An 18,442-nucleotide genomic window follows, 5' to 3' on the forward strand; every position below is an offset into this window, starting at 1 on the left:
CCACGATTAAAACATCTGCTGCCACAAATAGATTTTCTACTTTTGGAGGTGGACTTTTCATTAGAAGCACAGTTGAAGTATATATACTATCCGGTTATTCATTGCACCACACTTTTGGAGCTCAGAGCGTACACTGGACACAGACGGAGCAGCAGAACCTCAGGTGCATTGAAACTGAAACTTAACCATACATTTTGCTGGGCCTAAACTAGGTCTAACTGACTTCTGCAGCAGCTGCTCCTCTTATCTATCAAACTGATCTGTAGGGCTGTATGCAATTCAAAATGTTGTCAATCAACTTTGATGTGGCTCTTCAATATGAATACTCAATGATTCTTTTTATTTTCCATACAAAGTTTTAAGTTTGGGCTCTGCGGGATGTTCAATGTGATGGCGGCATTCACGTAATATAACAAACAAGCTAACTAACAATGGGGTGTAAACGTGCAACATTTTTTGTTGACACTAGATTTCAAACAAAAGCCAGAGACTGTGTGGTAATAAGTTGTTGTGAGCTGTAAATTCACGAGTTCTGAGCAGAACGTCTCTTTTCTCTCCTCCTCTGTTTCGCTGCCTGCATGTCCGCAACTCTGTGTAGTTGCAGACATGCAAAGAGTAGTGTGAAAGTTAAGAGCACTGACTCCGCAGGAAAATCTGGGGACCACAATGTCCACTGATGGACACTGCACAGAAAAAACTGACCGATTTTTCTGCCCGATTCGACACAGTTTCAGTGGACTGAGGGTGTTCTACTAATGATTCAAATCTCTGACTTTTAAGGGAGAGCCCTACTGATCTTACCAGCTCTGAACGGATCGACAGATCACATATTCACGATTTAGCCACTTAGAAAAAAATTGCTCATGAAGAGCTTCACCTGGGCTGCAGTCATGAACAGCAAAAACCTTTGACTTTAGAGAGGGGACACAGAATGATACAAAGGGACACACATGCATTTTAACAAACAAAAAAAAACGAAATTCACCCCTTGTCGTCAACTACCACCACACATATGCACTACAATTGTGAGGGGAGCCCACACACGAAAGAGTATTAGTCATGTGACTCTGCAAGGTGGTCTCACGGACTCTTGATGTGACACACACACACACACACACACACACACACACACACACACACACAAAGTGCAGCTGTCTAAGCAGTCATTTCCAGGGATATTAGAGGCCTTATAACACGGTGGGCCATTAACAGCAGAATAATATCACAAGTTGACCCTTGACATTCATAGCAGCTTATATCTCCTTGCTGATAGATGCCGGCTCGGCGTATAGCGCTCTGTACTGGAAATGAACCGACATGGAGGAAGAAGAGGGCAAAATCCCTCCATCTTAAGCCTCGCCGGAGCGAATAGCAGAGCGGCTTAGGGGAGGCGCGGGCGCGGGAGGGGTGGTAGGGAGAGAGAGAGAGAGAGAGACAGAGGAGCTTTGATACAAACCGGAGAGAGAGAGAGAGTGAGGGAGAGAGATGATGGGATAATGAGAATGTAGAGAGCAGATTTCTTTTACGAGGTTGCAGTTACACCCCCTCTTCCATCTCTCAACCCTGTCGCCCCAAACCCAGCGTGACATCACCTGTTGATTCAGTAGCAGTGATATATTACACCTCTCACTCTTTTTTGCTCTTTATTAGACGCTTTTTTTTTGTATTCTGCCTGCGCACGCCACTCACCTCGTCTTTCACTCCTGTGCCATTACTCATCCACTCGTTTGTGCTTTTGCCTGTTGCTTACCAGAATTCACGTATTTTTATATTCACGTGTTCCTCTGATTCCCCCGCGTTGATCCACCTTTCCAAGGCAGAGTGATTAATAAAGCAGTGACGCTATTCATTTGCATCTCTCAGTAACTGAAATCCCCCATGTGACCCATATTTTGACCTTTTACCCTTTCCCCTTCTGCCTCTCGTTCCCACATTATTTCAGTTTCCTCCCTCTGTCTGTGTGCCCTTAAGCGGCGGTGTAACCAGTTTCCCATGAGGCTGAGTGGCAGCCTGACCGACAGGCTGCCCAACTTCTCTTCTCTTCCACCCCTCCCCGTCCCCCCAAATCCTTACCCATTTCCCCTCCATCCATCCACCCACAGATGACTCAGTGCCCACCTGCCCCGCAGCCATCATCTATCAGTCAATCTGAATCACACACACACACACACGCACAATAGATCTCTGTGTGTGCTCCATGGGAGACACGCGTACAGTAACTGCTGTGAAGGACTAAAATGACAGCTTCAGCCCGCAGGGAGAGGCTGAACTTCTGTGTGCATGTGTGTGTATGTGTGTGAGTCTACATGTACATGTAAATGTAGTTATCTCTTATAAATATGTATGGTAATGCACGAGGAGAGGTTTGTGAATAAAACATGGGGACAGGTGATGGTAGCTCTACTATACTCTTTATGGATGTTAATCTCCAAGGCTGTTACCTGGCTGTGATTGTGAGGACTTCACAATATCCTGTTCAAATGTCACTGCATTCTGCGCTTAAAGCGAGTACGCGCCGTGTTCTTTACGTTTGGAATTACATTATAATAACAATGACTTTTGAATATATGAATATTCTTTCTGTATAAGGTAGAGCAGCATAACATCCACAATATAGTTTAACCATCAAGCGTGAAAAGTTTTGCAATAAACTATAATTAAGGGGCAGCCATAAGTTTTCTTTTTATTATAAAACTTTGCTGAGGACATTCATATGCAAGCAAACAACTTTTAATTCTGGAGACATCACTCATTTTGATAGACTTGTGCTTTTTGGTGGATGCATGTAAACATCATAACCTGCTTATAATGACCCAGATAAGCTTTTCTCCCAGTTATGAAAAACCTTGTTAACATATCTGGGATGCAACAGTATTGTTTTGGATAGTGAGATGTATATGCATATAATCCTCCACCTTTTTTAGTTTTGTGGTAAAATTTTGAGATGAGTTGCAGATGTGTCCCTAAATGATTTGCCCCTATAAGAACTTAAGCGCTCATTGTTGCGCATCTTAACAGAAGGCACAAGCTTGCTTACATTCTTACTTACAGCTGAGTGATTCAAGACTTTTTGTCAAAAGACCTCAAATATTGACCTATTATTCAGACTTATATGGCCTTTAAGGTAGGCTAATCAAGAATTTCACTTTATATAATAATATAAAGTAATAATCACAGTAATAGCCAAAGAAATTCAAATATAAATTTGTAGATTTTCATTGAAAGCTGACACCTGTGGAAAGCTCATGCCCCAGAGATAATGTTTGCTAATCATCCAAAGTAAATTGCCTGTTACTGCAATGGGTAACTTGCTGTTAGCCACTGATCATCTCCACTGGAGCAGATTAGGGTTAAGTGCTTTGCTCACCAGCACTTCAACTGTTTTGAGTGCTTCTGAAAAGAAACAGAATATTTGCAATTTTAATCATTTTAACCACATGGTTCTAGGGATGGCAATATCATTTCAGTTAGTCTGTTGGTTCACAACTTTAGTTCAGACCAAAATCTCTTAACGTCTGTTGGATGATTTGACATGACATTTAGTCCAGACATTCATGTTTCCCAGTGGATAAAGCCAACAACTTTGGTGTTCTCTCTTGACTTTTCCTCTAGCGCCACAAGAAGGTTAATGTGTCCACTTATTCTGTGAGATACCTCGACATCGATTAGACGGATCGGCACCAACATTCCAGACAAATAATATGGTTTCGGTTATCTCTGACTTTTCTTCTAGCACTAACATTGGCTTGATATGTGTGGTTTTAAGTGGAATTTCTTAATGAGTATTGGATGGACTTTGTATTGACATTCATGTTCCCCTCAGGATGAATTGTTACCTCTTTGTTGTTCCCCTAACATCTAATACCATCATCAGACCAAACACATGCAAAACTAATGGCACTCCCATTCCATGTTAACCTGCTAACACAGTAAATTAAGATGATGAATATGGTTAAAACTATACCTGCTACACATCAGCCATCAGCATGGCTTTGGTGTTAGTTTTGTTCCTTTTTATTTCTGTTCCAAACAGCCCAAAAACATTTGTTTCTGAAGAAAATTAAAACTGAAAATTAAAAAATTGAGCACTATTACATTCAAAACAAGCAGGCTAACACTTCATCTGTCTTCATTACTGAAACAATGCTCACTTTATGTTTTTAGCAGTGTGTAGGAGTCCTTTTCACTTTGTCAGGCACAACATAATTCCCTCTGATATCTGTCTCCATGGCCTAATGGTGTGCAAGGTATTTCTTTTTCCAATACAAAGCCAAACTAAAGAGGTAGTTTGCCAGGCACTCTCGGCAAAGTGTTCACCTGTAGACACCTCTAAAGGCAGTACAAATAGGAACCCATTAAGTGGTGTCCCATAGACAGTCAACATGTCCTAGTGTCCTTGAAACTTACAGAAAAATATCACAGCGGTTTAAAATTGGATAATTACACTAGATACTGAATTTCAAGGACCATTTGTCTTCAGTGGACAGTTGGTTTTGTATGAAGAAATCTATGACCTTTATCAGCTACTGTCTGTGTGGCCATTAATTCTCCCAACCAACATTTTCACATTACCCAGACTTGTCTGGTCTGGAGGCAGATTCAGACATTGCAAAACACTGGACTAATAATAGTGCTTTGTCTTGTGCTTTTTTGGCTATTCACTTGGTGGAATAATTGCAGAGCGATTTGTCTTGATCAACATTTTAATTACGTCTCACAGGGCAGGAAAAAATCCTATTTGTTTCCCTTTTATTAAAAACATCATAGCTTACACACACAAACATTATCTCTCACTTATGCACTTATGTCAAGGCACAATTCATCCCCGTCATGATCACATTCAATTCAAATCGTGATCAAAAACACAAAACAGGAGGTCAGTGGAGGAAAGAAGGCAGCGGCAGACAAAGAAAAATGTCCTGTAGTTTCGAGCAGTGGGATGAAGGACGGTGGGGGAGGCTCCCTCTGGACCCAAATGAGACAGTGTAATGAGTTGCCAGGGTTTGATACAGTTTTCCCAATCTTACTAATGCATTCTGCTGTAGACATTTTCCCAGCTTGCCTCCCCCCTTCCTTCTCCCCTCTCCCGGCCTCGTCTCCGTCTCTCTCTCTGTTCCAGCCTATCAGACATGACAGTACCAGCTGGCTGCTGGCAAACTCACAGCCAGAGGATATAAGCTCTGTGTGTGTGTGTCTGTGGGTGTGTGTGTGGGTTGGTGTGGGTGTCAAAACATCGGTCTTTGAAGGTGCGTGTCCATATTTCTGCTAGGTGTGTATGTGCTCGCGTGTGAGGCGCATTACATGAGTTTCTGTGACGTGTCAGAAAGTGAACATGTTGATTTAATGTCATGGAATCTGAGCCCTGAGTGATGTGAGTCACAGGTGTGTGGCGGTTACTGGGGGTGAGGTTAAGAGCAATATTTAATTCCTATAAAGATAGTTGTCAACACTTGCTTGAAGCAGCTGTGTACTCTTGTGGGTGCTTGGCATTTGCTTTTCTTTCTGACTCACTGAGCACATTAAAACCACTTATTTGCCTTCCTAGCTGTGTGGATGTGTGCCTTTAGAGATGTGTACCCTTGCTTTTGTATTTCTGTACAAGTTGAGGTAATTTATAGCAACGCTTTATGAAAAAAAAGTGTGAGACCACCTATTCCTTCACAAAGAAAATCAAACACCCCCCTTCTTCTGTCTTGGCAGCTCGGTAAACTTTCACAGGGCTTCAGGAAACATTTAAAGCTTATTGGAAACATTCGAGATGAACAGCAGATGTGTCTGTGATTTTGGCACAGTTCAACATGTTCACCGCGACCCCGACCGCCACTGGCCCTCCTCACCTTTCTGCCTCTGACCCCTTTCTCTCCCCCCTCCATCGATTAAAAACACATATTCCTTTCCTTCCATCTGTCCAGCCATACCTCCTGTTGCCTTAGAAAGTTTTGCCCTAGATTCAATGTGGGGGAAAAACATCCCAGTTGGGGGACACACTCATCTCTAACTCCCCCCAAATCCCATCCAAAATGTGTATTTTTAGATCTTCATTGAAGCAGACCCAAGCATCTTTTTTTTTGGCGTTAGGGCTCATTTATACTGCTTTTATGTATAAAAATGATTGAAGAAAAGAAAAGAAAAGATGCATCGAATAGATAGGGTTGGGTATTGTTGTTTTTTTTCTGATACTGATGCTACAACTGTACTTTTAAAATGGTACTGGTGCCTTAACAGGGATTTTTTTTTTCAAAATAAATCACAAAAAGACAATTAACAATATAAAAGAATGTCTTTTTTTATTGCAAAGGCAAATTTGATCTGGAAATTCAATATATTACCGCTTAACAAATGATAGCACACTTAGATATATAAACAGAAATTCATACAAAACACTATTAACAAATTCACATAACACATTAACATATCAACAGCTATTCTTTAACACTAATCAACAGTTACAGCAATAATGAAATCAAAATAAAACTTTGAGTTGGGATAAATTATTGTCTCACTAACTCAGGAGAGACATTTCTCGACTATCTGACTAGGGGTGGCTGAAGTTGTCACTACAATGATGATAGCTTGACCACCTTCAGAGAGCCTGGTTAGTGTCAATGTGAAGCTAACTTCGCTATTTACCTTTAATGAGAAGCACCTTTGCTTTATTAGCAAATGGTAACCAAAACACAGGGGCTTAGCCTGACTCTTTAAGAGTTGTAGTATTTATTCACTAGCAAACTGCCTCAAATGTACACACATTGCGCTGCTATGTTTCACTTCATACTCTCTGCTCCTGTCACTGCAGCCTACTGTCACCGTCACACTGTCGTGTCTTTATACTTATCTAAGGCTGAGCATAAAAGAGCCCGTTCCAAATTGATTTATATCTGTTCTGCCCCTTTTGTCTCCCTTTGTCTGCCTCAACCTTTCTTTTACATCTTGATTAGAATAAATAGAATTGAAATCCTAAACTCTCAAAATTAAAAGCTCCTCATTGTGAAAACAGCAATGGTCAAGGTCCAGGTGACCTTTCCATAATCCTGTTACTCTGTTATGTGTTTCTTTTTAATTTATGGTCAGCTTTTGGCTCCAGATCTCCAGCCAGTGTGAGGCCGGGGTTAAGGTAATGCTTCAATAAAAATCATAGTTGCAGCTTAGCAGCTTGGCTAGACGTTAAGTAAGAGCTCTAATTTGAAAGGACCACAATGGAACTTGATGTAAACCAACAGGACCCTGCGGGCCTGTCCAGACGGGGGCCTAAACCAGCTCTGCGCTAGTTGAAACGGGCCAGAGCTGTTGACAGACAGGCAGACCAGAACTGACGAGAACAGGGGCTCACATGTTACACGCTGTTTGTTCTGTACAGACTCCAAAAATGTGTGAGCCGCGGAGGGACGGGGAGAGATTTAAGCAGCGTTGGAAAGGGAGAAGGAGAGATGGGAAAAGAGTAGGAGTGGAGGTGAGAGGCGGAGAGGAAGTGGGTCGACAGTGAGTAAGGGGAGTTGGAAGAAGGTGGAGGAAAAGGGTGGGAGAGGAAAGAGCGCTGTGGGAGGACACTTTAACATATTCATAAGAAAAGTTTGAGTTTTTGTTTCAGGTACGGTGAGGGGGTTCAGTCTGCTTTATGTCCTCTCTTAGAAATGTCAGAGAGGTAGGAGGAGGAAATAGATGTGTGTGTGTGTGTGTGTGTGTGTGTGTATGCGTGTGTGTGGAGCCCCCAGACGTAGGAGGAGTATAGAGAGAACTAACCTCAGGCACAGTGACATGGAGGGATGAAAACGGAAAGGAAGGGAAAGAGGAAGTTATGGAGTGAAAAGGAGTCTCAGGAAGCCGAGCTAATGTAGTGCGAAGTGAAATATCTCATTGCGGGAAGAGTGAAGGGGAAAGAGCGGGGTAGAATAAAATAAAAAGCTACAATATGTGTGGGCTGAAGAGACACAGAGAGAAAATGAGAGCAAGAATAGGGCATGGGGTGGATATAGCTCTAGGCCAGTTGGCAGTTACCATAACGGCTTTCATTGCGAGGTGTTGATTCTGTTGCCGAGCCCTAGAGCCACAAACGTTTAACCTCAACAACAGCCAAGAACAATGGCTAACAGCCGCATAAACTGATAACATGTGAGGGGAAATACAACATGTACCGCCCAAGACAATGACATCTGGAGCTGGAAAACTGAATCAAGGCTTGGACAAGGTGCGAAAAAGGCGAGGTCATACAAGGCAACGTGCAGGTGAGGCCTTATGTGTGGGGGAGGGGTAAACGGTAAGATGTGGTGGTCCCTTTATAAATCCCTAGATGCACAATCCGCTGACTGAGGGGCGTCTCAGGTTCCCAACCATTTCCCCGGGGACTCGTTTAACTGCAGCACAAGCCCTGTTTTCTTATGAATCACCTGTAATGTGTATCACTGCTCATTACTGACGAAACTGACTGTGATGTGGTGCATGGGGGTCCCAGGGGGGGGGCCAGAGACTCCTGTGGTGAGGGTTAAGATCTCTGAAGCTGCAACACATCGACTCATCACCACTAACATGTACACACAGCCCGTCGGAGCAGCCTCGACGTCATTAACGAATGTGCGTTTGCAAGCGTTTCTTTTAAGTATCCCTGTGAAGCGATTTCACGTTCGCTGTAGGCACGGCTTGACACATGCTGTTTTAATGTTTCTCTTTTCAGCTTAGATGTCCAATAATTAAAAGATTTGTGTCTTTTTTCCAAAGAAGTCTGATAACTAAGTGTCTGCGAGGGGGAAATGTGCGTGTGTGTGTTTGCAAAAGAGACAGGGAGCGAGAGTGGCAGTGAGCAGAGTGCTCAGTGTGTGTTTGTGAGTTCTGCTGTGAATGTGTTCCAGATAGTGCTGCTGATGGTTATCTTTCGGAGAGAGCTCTATTGATTTGGCTGGGGTAAATAATTGGTTGGGTCTACAAGCTGTCATGTTCGGCCTGATTGCTGAGCATTGGTGGTCTCGAGCAGTTATCTTCCTCCATATCCCTCTCTGATCCTTCTCTAGCCTCCTTAGTCTATCTCTACATTTATTGATTAGGGACCCTATATGACCATTCTCCATCCTTCAATTTGGGCAATAATCCTTGTCCCGAAGCTGTGTGTTACAAGTTATCTGCTCTCCACTCCTTGTTCTGCTGTAGGGGGAAGGCAGGTACAATTTAGGAAGGCGAAAAACAGGGAAATGAGGAGAATACAGAATGAGGACATTTGGAAGGGTCAGACGTATTACAGGCTGGCATGGTCTGCCCTACTTTTCTTTGACAGCGGACTACATTAGCACAGCTACTGCAAAGTGAGGTGGGTGCTAGAGTGCATTCACTGGGAGTGTGGGGGTCACCTGCAAGTTTCATTTCATAAAGGGACTGTTTGTTATTTATCAGGGGGAAGGGGGTGGTGCAAAATGGGGGAGGCAGTCCAAATAGTTTTTTAAGCACTGGGGAAAGTGTTATGTTTTTTTTTTTTATTTGGCTTCAGGGAGGGACATTAAACTTTAAAAGCAGGGTTTCCTACACATTAGTTTATTTGTGGCAGCCTGCCACAATTAAAACATGTGCTGCCAAAATTAGATTTTCAATTTTTGGAATTGGATCATTATAAGGAGTGCTGTGGAAATATATATACTGTTTGTTTATTCACTGCACCGCACTTGGAGCACAGAGTGCACTCTACACAGCTCTAAACAGATCAACAGATCAGTTATTGAGCCCATAAGTCACAAACTGCTTTTTAGGAATAAAAAAAAAAATGTATGGAAAGATGCGCCTGCACTGTGTTCACGAACCCACATAAACCTCAGAATTAAGAGAGGGGACACCGAATGATACAAAGGGACACACACATTTAATGTGAGGTGTGTTTTGTTTCACAAAACCTGCAAATAAGTTTGAATGGCATGTTTTCTGTAAAACAAAATCACACCATTTCTCATAGCCAGAAACTGTGAAATATGGTTATTTATGCTGGAGAGAGGGTCATGCATTTTCCCTCCAGTCACTCGAAGAGGCTCAAGGAAAAATAATTGTAGCTCCAGGGAGAGTCATGATTTTTTTTTTTTTTAAAGCTAAGTCACACCCTCAGCCACTCTCCTACTCGATAAATTAAGTACAGTCCCTAACTAGAAATATATAATAAAGGATCTAAAAGACGGGGTATTTTAAACATTATATTGTTACTACCCATATTCTAATTATCCTCCCAAAATGCAGACAGATTTACCATTAAATCCCAGCTACAAAGTAAAAGCTCCTCAGGTGGATTTGCCTGGACCAAACGCCTGCCTGCTGCCTCTGTGGTAGATATCGTCTCCGCTGGGAGGGCTGGGTGTCAAGTTCGCCAGGCCCTGGCCCACATGCCGCAGCCTCTCACAGGGTCACTGAGCTGAGGCGATGAGAAGACCATTAGCGACCCCGCTTGAATGGCTCTGGGAACTGCAACCCCCACTGAGCCAAGAACAAGAGGGTTTATTATCCAGGCGAACCCACAGAGCTTTGCCTTTGAATGTATGGAGAAACGCCTCATTTACTGCAACTGGTGGGTTTTTGTTCGTTTAAAAAACTATACCCTGCCCAACATGCACACAAGAGCTGCCAAACTCCTCAGGAACAGCTATAATATGTGCCTACAGGGACTTTGTCATATTTAATTATGGTTTTGTAAAGCATGCATGTGTAGAAGGATACAGATACCACAAAAGGGACATGACAGTGGATTTTCTCCAGTGGTTTGCTTCTTGGATTCTATATTCATAAATATTTTTGTTGTACACAAAGCTGCATATTAAGCTGTGACATGTGGTATAACTGGGTTATGTGCAGTGGTGGAAGTATTCAGATCCTCTACTCAAGTAAAAGTAGTAATACCATCCTGTGAAAATAATCTGTTACAAGTAAAAATTCTGCAATAGTAAAAGTAAAAGTAAGTATATTCAGAGAAATGTACTTAAAGTATTTGAAATAAAATACTTGAATAAAACTTGATGCAAAAAAAAAAAAATCAAGAAAAAAAAACGCATCCACAAAAACTCAAAATTATTTAAAGATAATTCAAGAACACCCCAAAACTGCCAAATTATTTTTTGAAAAGAAAATAAAAACATTTAAAAAAAGATTTTAAAAAAAAATTGAGAAAAAATCCCAAATTCGAAATTATTAAATTATTTAAAAAAGCTTAAAAAAAACTACAAAGAACTCAAAATTATAAAAAATAGGAGAACTAAACTTCAAAATAATACTTAAAAAAAGAAGAAAAACACCCCCCTCCCCAAAAGGAAAAAAAAAACTAATTTAAAACAACAAAATTGAATAATACCCCCCAAAAAAATTCTTACATTTTTATCAACAGATTCGCATTTCATTTTCTGTTAATTGACTGATTTGTTAATCAAATAATTGTTGCACCTGTACTTCTATAAACAGTTAGTCAATTTAACATATAACAAAACATATTTTAAAAACCCTTCTGTTTTTCTGCAACAGTCTTAATTTGTGAAACAACTAAAGCTGTCAGATAAATAAAGTGAAATGAAAAGTAATATTTGAATATATATACAATATAATATTTAAATATATATACAATATTTCCCTCTTAAATGTAGCTAGACGAGTAAAAATATTTTGTAATATGAAAAGAAAATACTTAAGTACAAGTAATTCATACTTAAGTACAATGCCTGAGTATATTTACTTTGTTATATTCCAGCACTGGTTATGTGTAATGCCTTAAAAACAGGAGACTAAGACTTTTATGGTGCTTTTTCACAGCCTTACACTTTTAACGGTTTTTCGGATTTTGTTGTCGAAAAGACTACGTATCACTGTGGTTGCAGGGGTGTTTGGGATATTTGTTTGGTTTTATCTAACTTTTCTTCAGCTGTCGTTTTGCTCGTTTCTGTTTTGTCAAACTGCGCACAGAAGCTGCTTCATGGAAGTTTCGGGAAACGCAGAAATCTCTCCCGGGGTGAAGGTGAGGGGAGACGGTAAACTTCCTCTATGTGCTGCCACGTCTGAACCAGCAGCAGCCCCGCTTCCTGTGGAGGACACAGCTGAACGGACAACAGCGGAGGAGAGGGACAAACTTGAATAAATTAACGGTAAATTCAACTAAATGCGCTTTTTCCTTTTTCCCCTTTGAGCTTGGAGGTCTTCGGGAATCATAACAGAGCAGGCTGGGCTCGGGAGCAGCTGTTTCGCGTCACTACCGTCACCCGCTCGGCAAAATCAGTTTATGTAAGGCAAGATGGTGAAACGCATTTCCCAAAAAGCTTCTTTTGAAACTTCATCAAAGTTAATTGTCACATTCTGGTTTTCCCGCAGCGGGTGAGATAATAACCGTGTTGCCAAGTGGGAAGGAATTTACAAAATCAAGTTTACTGCTGTGGCACTGTAGGAGTAAGGGCTGCTGTTTGCACAAGTAGCTTCACAGCAAAGAGGGAACCCTTAGGCAGTGTTTATATTGCTTTATCTCAAATATGAACAGTGCAATAACAGCATGAGCACTACCATTACACTGTTAAAAATCAGTCAAAATGGGTGTAATGAAATGTTCTTTGTTTTGTAAATGAGAAGAATGCATCTTCTTAATTTCTATCATTGTCACACACACACACACACACACACACACACACACACACTGATACTACAGTTTTTGTCTATTGCTAGAACAACGAATGAAACTGGGATCCACTTGATCTTCATTATCACCTTCTTAGCACAGCAGAAGTCGTCTCTTGCAAATGTGTCGGCACTTTTTCATGGGTTTCACTCATTTTTCGCACCCTTTCTAAAACAGTTAACACTGATCTCATAAAGATACACAGAATTCTATTGGATTAGCTGTGTTTAACAAAAAAAAAACAACATCTATGCACAGTTGATAGAAATTACTTGGATTTTTAATCTCTAAAGCAGTGGTTCCCAACTGGTGGGTCGCAGTCCAAAGCTGGGTTGTAGGTTCATTCTGAATGGACAGCAAGTTACTGCTGAACATGCATGAACAAGCTAGTAAGTGTAGAGGATTTGCAGCACAGAACTTTAAATTTGAAATGCTGTTTATGTGTATTCTTGCAATTTGTAAGAACTTTTTTAAAAAAAAAAAAAATCCTTTTTTCGAAAGGATGTAAAAAATGGCAAATGCAGATTGGGTAAATTCATGCTATGATAAAAAGTATCAACAAAAGGCTCAGGCATAGAGCACAAACTACTTAAACCGGTGTATATATGACAGCATAATTTTTTATTTTTTGTTGTCAACTGTGTAATGATTGATTGAAGGAATACACAGATTTGACCAAAGTTGTGTTGATTGATGGCAATATTTGCTTTTGTTGCATGTTTTTTGAGTTTTAAAGCATTTTGCAAACAAAATGAGTCATTTTGGTCAGCAGCTTCTAGTTCCTGTGTGTGTGACCTGTTTTGAAAATGTAACTTCTTAATGGACACAAATGATAAAAACTGTAATGCTGACTCTCCTTTCTGTGATTTTCTCTAGATCTGCCATGCCGCCCAAGCTTCCTATCTTCATCCTCATTTCTTTCCCAGTCCTTCTGGTACAGGGCAGCGCGGCTGATTCATCCAAAAAGAGCCCTGCTGCCCCAACCAGCACTCCACCCCGCCCGCCTCCTCCTCTGGGTGACCCCACCTGGGATCTTGGTTTGCATCTGTACCGGGCGCTCCGCTCTGACTCGAGCTCTGTAAACACCCTCTTCTCCCCTCTGCTACTTGCTTCCTCGCTCGGGGCGCTGGGTGGAGGTTCAGCGGGCGCCACCTCCAACCAGCTCCAAGACCTCCTCAAGACTCCATCCATCGCCAAGGCTGGGGAGCTCCTGTCCGGGGCGTTGAAGAGCTTCACTGCAGCCAATGGTACCAGCTTTCACCTGCACACATCCTCGGCTCTGTTTTCCAAGCAAGCTCCTCCAGTCAGCCAGGCATTTGTGAAGGAGAGCCAGGCCAGGTTCGGACTGCAGCATCAGCCACTGGGAAAAGGTGATTCCAAGGCTGACCTAAAGCAGCTCCGTGGCTGGGCTAAAACTGGGCTCGGTGGGCTGGAGGAAGCTCCTTTGGCAGATGATATCCAAGCTAAGGCTGGCGCTCTGATAGTGGCCAATGCCCTGCGCTTTAAAGGTATGTGGAAACAGTGCACAGTAAATACATACACATATTCATCATATCTGTGGTCACAAAATCTTGGAAAATGTGCCATTAGTTGGGAAATGATAATTGTAAAATAGTATGCAAACATGTCTTCATTTGTGCCCAAAACAGCCCTGACTGTGACTCTAAATGATGCAACTTTAGAGCCACTGAATATTTCATTATGGTGCATAACTGGCTTGATGTAGACATGTAAGATAGCAGCTAGGCTACACTGGGCAATGGGGAAATGGACTGGTGTGCTTTGTAATTGTGGAGTCATTTGTAATTATGTAATGTTTCCATATAAGATGTTTGCTGCATCAGATGAGTAGTCTTAGAATATTAATATGGTGTCGCACATGTACCGTTTCCAGTGTTCAGACAGCACTGGGAGCCTACATGCCAGTTTGCCCGCTGCATTGTGTGTGCCAGCATGCCCACCTGTGTGCAGCATGCACGTCTCAGTATGTGTTTCTGTGTGCGTGCATGAGGTGGATTCCAGCTGGTGGACACAGCAGATAAAGGATGATTCTGGGGTCTATCACTGAGAGCTTATTCATCTTCCATTGGGGGGTGATGTGTCATCTTAAATAATTGAGTAACAAGTGTCCAGACTCTCTCCCTCGGTGTCGTGCCGAACATCTGTGCTCAGAGCGCTCCAAGTCTGCGGCGGCACAGCTTGGCTCGGATCTGTTCTTTGTGATGGGTCCACAGTGGAGGGAACTAGTCAATGTTTCGGTGCGAATGCAGTCAGTTAGACACCCCATCTGTGTGTTGCACTCCCAAGTCATATCCATGTAATCCTTACCTGAAGTTCATCACTGTGCCTTTTTACAAAGTAATATTAAAGGTCCCATATTATGCAAATTTTTGGGTTCTTGGTTTACATGCTTTCATGGTGAAAGAAAAAAAAAATTGTCACACCATCTGCTTGAATACACCTGTAGTAATCTTGTATCTGAAACGTTTTGCTTTAGTGCTTGTCTCTTTAAGCCCCCCTCCTGAAAAAGCCCAGTCTGCTCAGATCGGGCAGCATTTTTAACTGTTTCAGATGTATGATCTTTGTGTATCATAGCAGCGGGGAAAGTAGCACTTCCTACTACGGGTTCACAGATTATCAGCCTGGACGATTATTGGGATTGAATTTGGCATTTTGCTGATTATCTTCATCTGTATTTTATTTTATTGATAGCCTATGAAATTACTTTACTAAAAAATACAAAGAAAGTGCTTTGCAAACTTAAGGGAGCTATTTTTTTTTATTTAAGTTTTCCCTTGACTTCAGTGAAAAAAACAATAAATAAAAAGTTGCTGGGAACTTTCTGTGTTTGATGTTTGAAGTTTTAGTTTTGATTGAACATTTAAACAAAGCTTTGTGTTGGACTTTGTTATATTCCAAATTCTGAATATTGACAGAGAGATTTTCAGTTTTATTGTAAATGCATATCTATTCCAAATATCAGTTATTGGCCTCATTAACTACTTATGTGTATCGGCCATGTAAAAGGAATATCAGTTGACCGCCGCTTCCTACCATTATAGAGCATTTCTCTGGAATTGCATTGTTAGAGGCCTTGTCTTTAACCGCCTGGAAAATTTGAGGTCAGGCACTTGGTGCTAGTCTTGTGTCCATTCTCTGTCAACTTTTATGAGCACAGTGGCAGGTTAGCGTCTGAAGTTGCTAAGCAACCATAAACAGCACCGCATCATAGCCCTCTTAGCAGAAATCCTGAGTGCAGCTGATCTTCCAGGTGTTTCAGAGTGTATTGGACCTAAAATATAGTCTGTGACAGAGATGTCAAGCTCAGGTTATCCCTGCATTAAAACGATCAATTTCTCTGTCTGATATTTACGGAAGAAAGGGGAGACATCTGCCGACTGAGAGTGATTGTTCCTCTTCACATGACTTGCGGTGTGCACTGCTGTGTTCCAGAAGTTGAATTCTGTTCATCTAAGGGTGCGGCTGTTGTGCCCTGCGTGCATGATGTGACAGTGTCGGTGTGGCTTATGTGCACGATTGCTGCGTGTCTCAATTGAAAACAATAGAATGGAGTGCGCAAAAGAAGCGGCATGTGTACGACCCATTGGCAACAGCTTGGGTCTGTGTTTACTTCCTGTCAGCTAATGTCATTACACACTGTAACAAGGAAAATATTGTTTATTGTATTATATGTCCCATGTATTCCAACAGGAAAAGTCAAAGGGACCCATTTAGTGATTTTATGTTTCAAGTGTGAAACTGTCTATGTAGTGTATTTGTGACATCACAACTTCATGGAAATCCTGATGGCTTGTTGAACGAGTTTAGAGGTAAAGTGTCTGAGGATAGAATGAATGCATTTCTCTGTGGATTGAGCATTTTGATACAATCACAGTATTTAAACTGCACCTATACCTGCTTTATATTGAGAAAAATACATCTGACTTTTTACAATATGGCACCTTTAAAGGTTAAAGAGTCAGAATATTCAATATTCAAACTTTATTTGGCTGTTAAAGGGTGGCAGTATGTGTAAAACTATATTTTTATTCCTCATGAGTCAGGGAAATAGCACATAGCTTGTTTTCCATTTTCTTGACAACTTTTCAGGAGTGTAATCTACCATCTCTCTCTTTCTCAGAGCCAACATTCGCATGCTTGCTGATCTCATTTTTGTTTGCAGTCTCCACAAAAGACAATGACGCGTTAAATATGTCCTTTCTCTTGTACTTTTTGTGGCGTTTGTCTCTTTTTTTTGTGCTTTTGTCATTGTTTATCGCGTGTCTTATCTACCCCTGTCTCCTCTTCCTCTTCCTTACCACATCATTATCTGAGTCTGTCTGCCTCTCCTCCTTCTGTTTCCTCCTGCAGGTATTCTTTTTATTAGGTGCAAAGAAGGCGAGGCGGCTGAAGTGAAAACAGGTTGCCAACAGATAGACAGCCTTTTGAAAATAACATTCCCTGACAGACTATACATTGATAAGCAATTTAATTAATTTTCTTTGTTTGATGTTTTGACTTCATTACGAAATTAGTTTTTCTGTGAGCCGACCCTCGTTGGTCGGTTCATTAATTTTGTGGAGGAAGTATACAAATTAGATTATACAGCAGATTGCAGCGCCCAAATTAGATTACGTAAAATTGGATTCTTTAGTTTTGATTCATAATTCACAAGTGGTCGATAGTTTGCTTCTTGCTCGTACTGGCTGCCTCTGGTGTGTTGTAACTTCTTTTTTTTTTATTTGTCTTTGATTTCACGGTCCTTAGGCAATTCATAGTGTGTGATAATGTAATGGTTTCAGAGATGGTGCCGGGATTTCTTTTGGCACTGAACAGGCATCTGCTTCCTTGTCCGTTTTTGTTTGTTTCACTTTCATTCCCTTTAGTTAATTATTGAAGGGGAGAATTAAAAGAAAAAAAAAGCTCTTTGCTGTCCCTTCTTCCCTGGGCTGCACACAACATTCAAAGAAAGGGAAAGGTCAGGGGCAATTAGTAGTGGAACATGTTTATAGTGAAGAGATGGTTAATGCAAAGAGAGCGGCAAGAGGACTGCAGAGAAAGAGCAGTGTCAGGAGCGATTTCTGGGTGGGAAGGGGACAAAGAGAGGTGGGGAGAAAAGTAAAGAGCAAAAACTGCGAAAAGTAAAGAAAGAGAGGGTGGCCTGCTGAGAGAGCGAAAGAGATTGACAGACATAGTGGAGGGATGTAAAAGGCCTACCTTGGGAGTTCCAGTCCAAACTAGTTAATTAATTCAGGCTTTGTTCCTGTTTTAGACAAACAAACACTGGAAGACGGAAGAAGAAAAATAAGATTGCGAAGGGGGAAAAAAAACACAGTAGAGAGAAACTTATACACAAGATAACGCGGCAACATGGGGAACTAGAGGAAAGAAAAGGCGAAAGAGAATAACAAGTCCCCACATATTTTACCTCTAATAATAGCTTCTGAAATACCACAACTACTTGTAATCAAAAGTTGATGAGGGAGGAGAGGGAGCAGGTCGTTCTCATTGATTCTTCTCTGTTTTTTTTTTTGCTGAAGTTTACAGTATGAATTGGGGAGCCTGTGAGCGATTGGATTCCTTCGCTGTGCAATTGTCTCATTGTTTATTGTTGATGGATATTAATGGATTCAGGTTTCAAGTGATCCCTCCGCAGCAGCGCTGTCCTATAAAAGGATGCATGCAAACCCAAAGCAGACCCGCTCGTCTAGACACAAGGCCACCGAGCCACACGCAGAGATCAACAGAGAGTGCTGTGCAGCCCAGTGAGGTCATTAAAATCCCTGCTCACGCATGTATACATACTGTGGGGAAGTTACTCCTCATTATGACATC

General features: G+C 41.5%; 1 protein-coding gene across 2 annotated transcripts in view; it reads left to right on the forward strand.

Annotated features, from left to right (window-relative positions):
- The window catches only part of serpinh2 (serine (or cysteine) peptidase inhibitor, clade H, member 2), a 161,412-nt gene that overhangs the window by 124,176 nt on the left and 18,794 nt on the right, over positions 1-18,442 (forward strand). For both annotated transcript variants that reach the window (XM_088073904.1, XM_042512405.2), the window contains 2 exons: positions 11,908-12,086; positions 13,484-14,115. In XM_088073904.1, the coding sequence (XP_087930030.1) occupies positions 13,491-14,115 (625 nt within the window). In that variant the 5' untranslated portion in view covers positions 11,908-12,086; positions 13,484-13,490. The remainder of the gene's footprint in view (positions 1-11,907; positions 12,087-13,483; positions 14,116-18,442) is intronic.

Source organism: Plectropomus leopardus, chromosome 23, assembly GCF_026936395.1.
Source record: "Plectropomus leopardus strain MGB_pleo_1.0 chromosome 23, ASM2693639v1, whole genome shotgun sequence".
In the NCBI taxonomy this organism is placed as follows: domain Eukaryota; kingdom Metazoa; phylum Chordata; class Actinopteri; order Perciformes; family Serranidae; genus Plectropomus; species Plectropomus leopardus.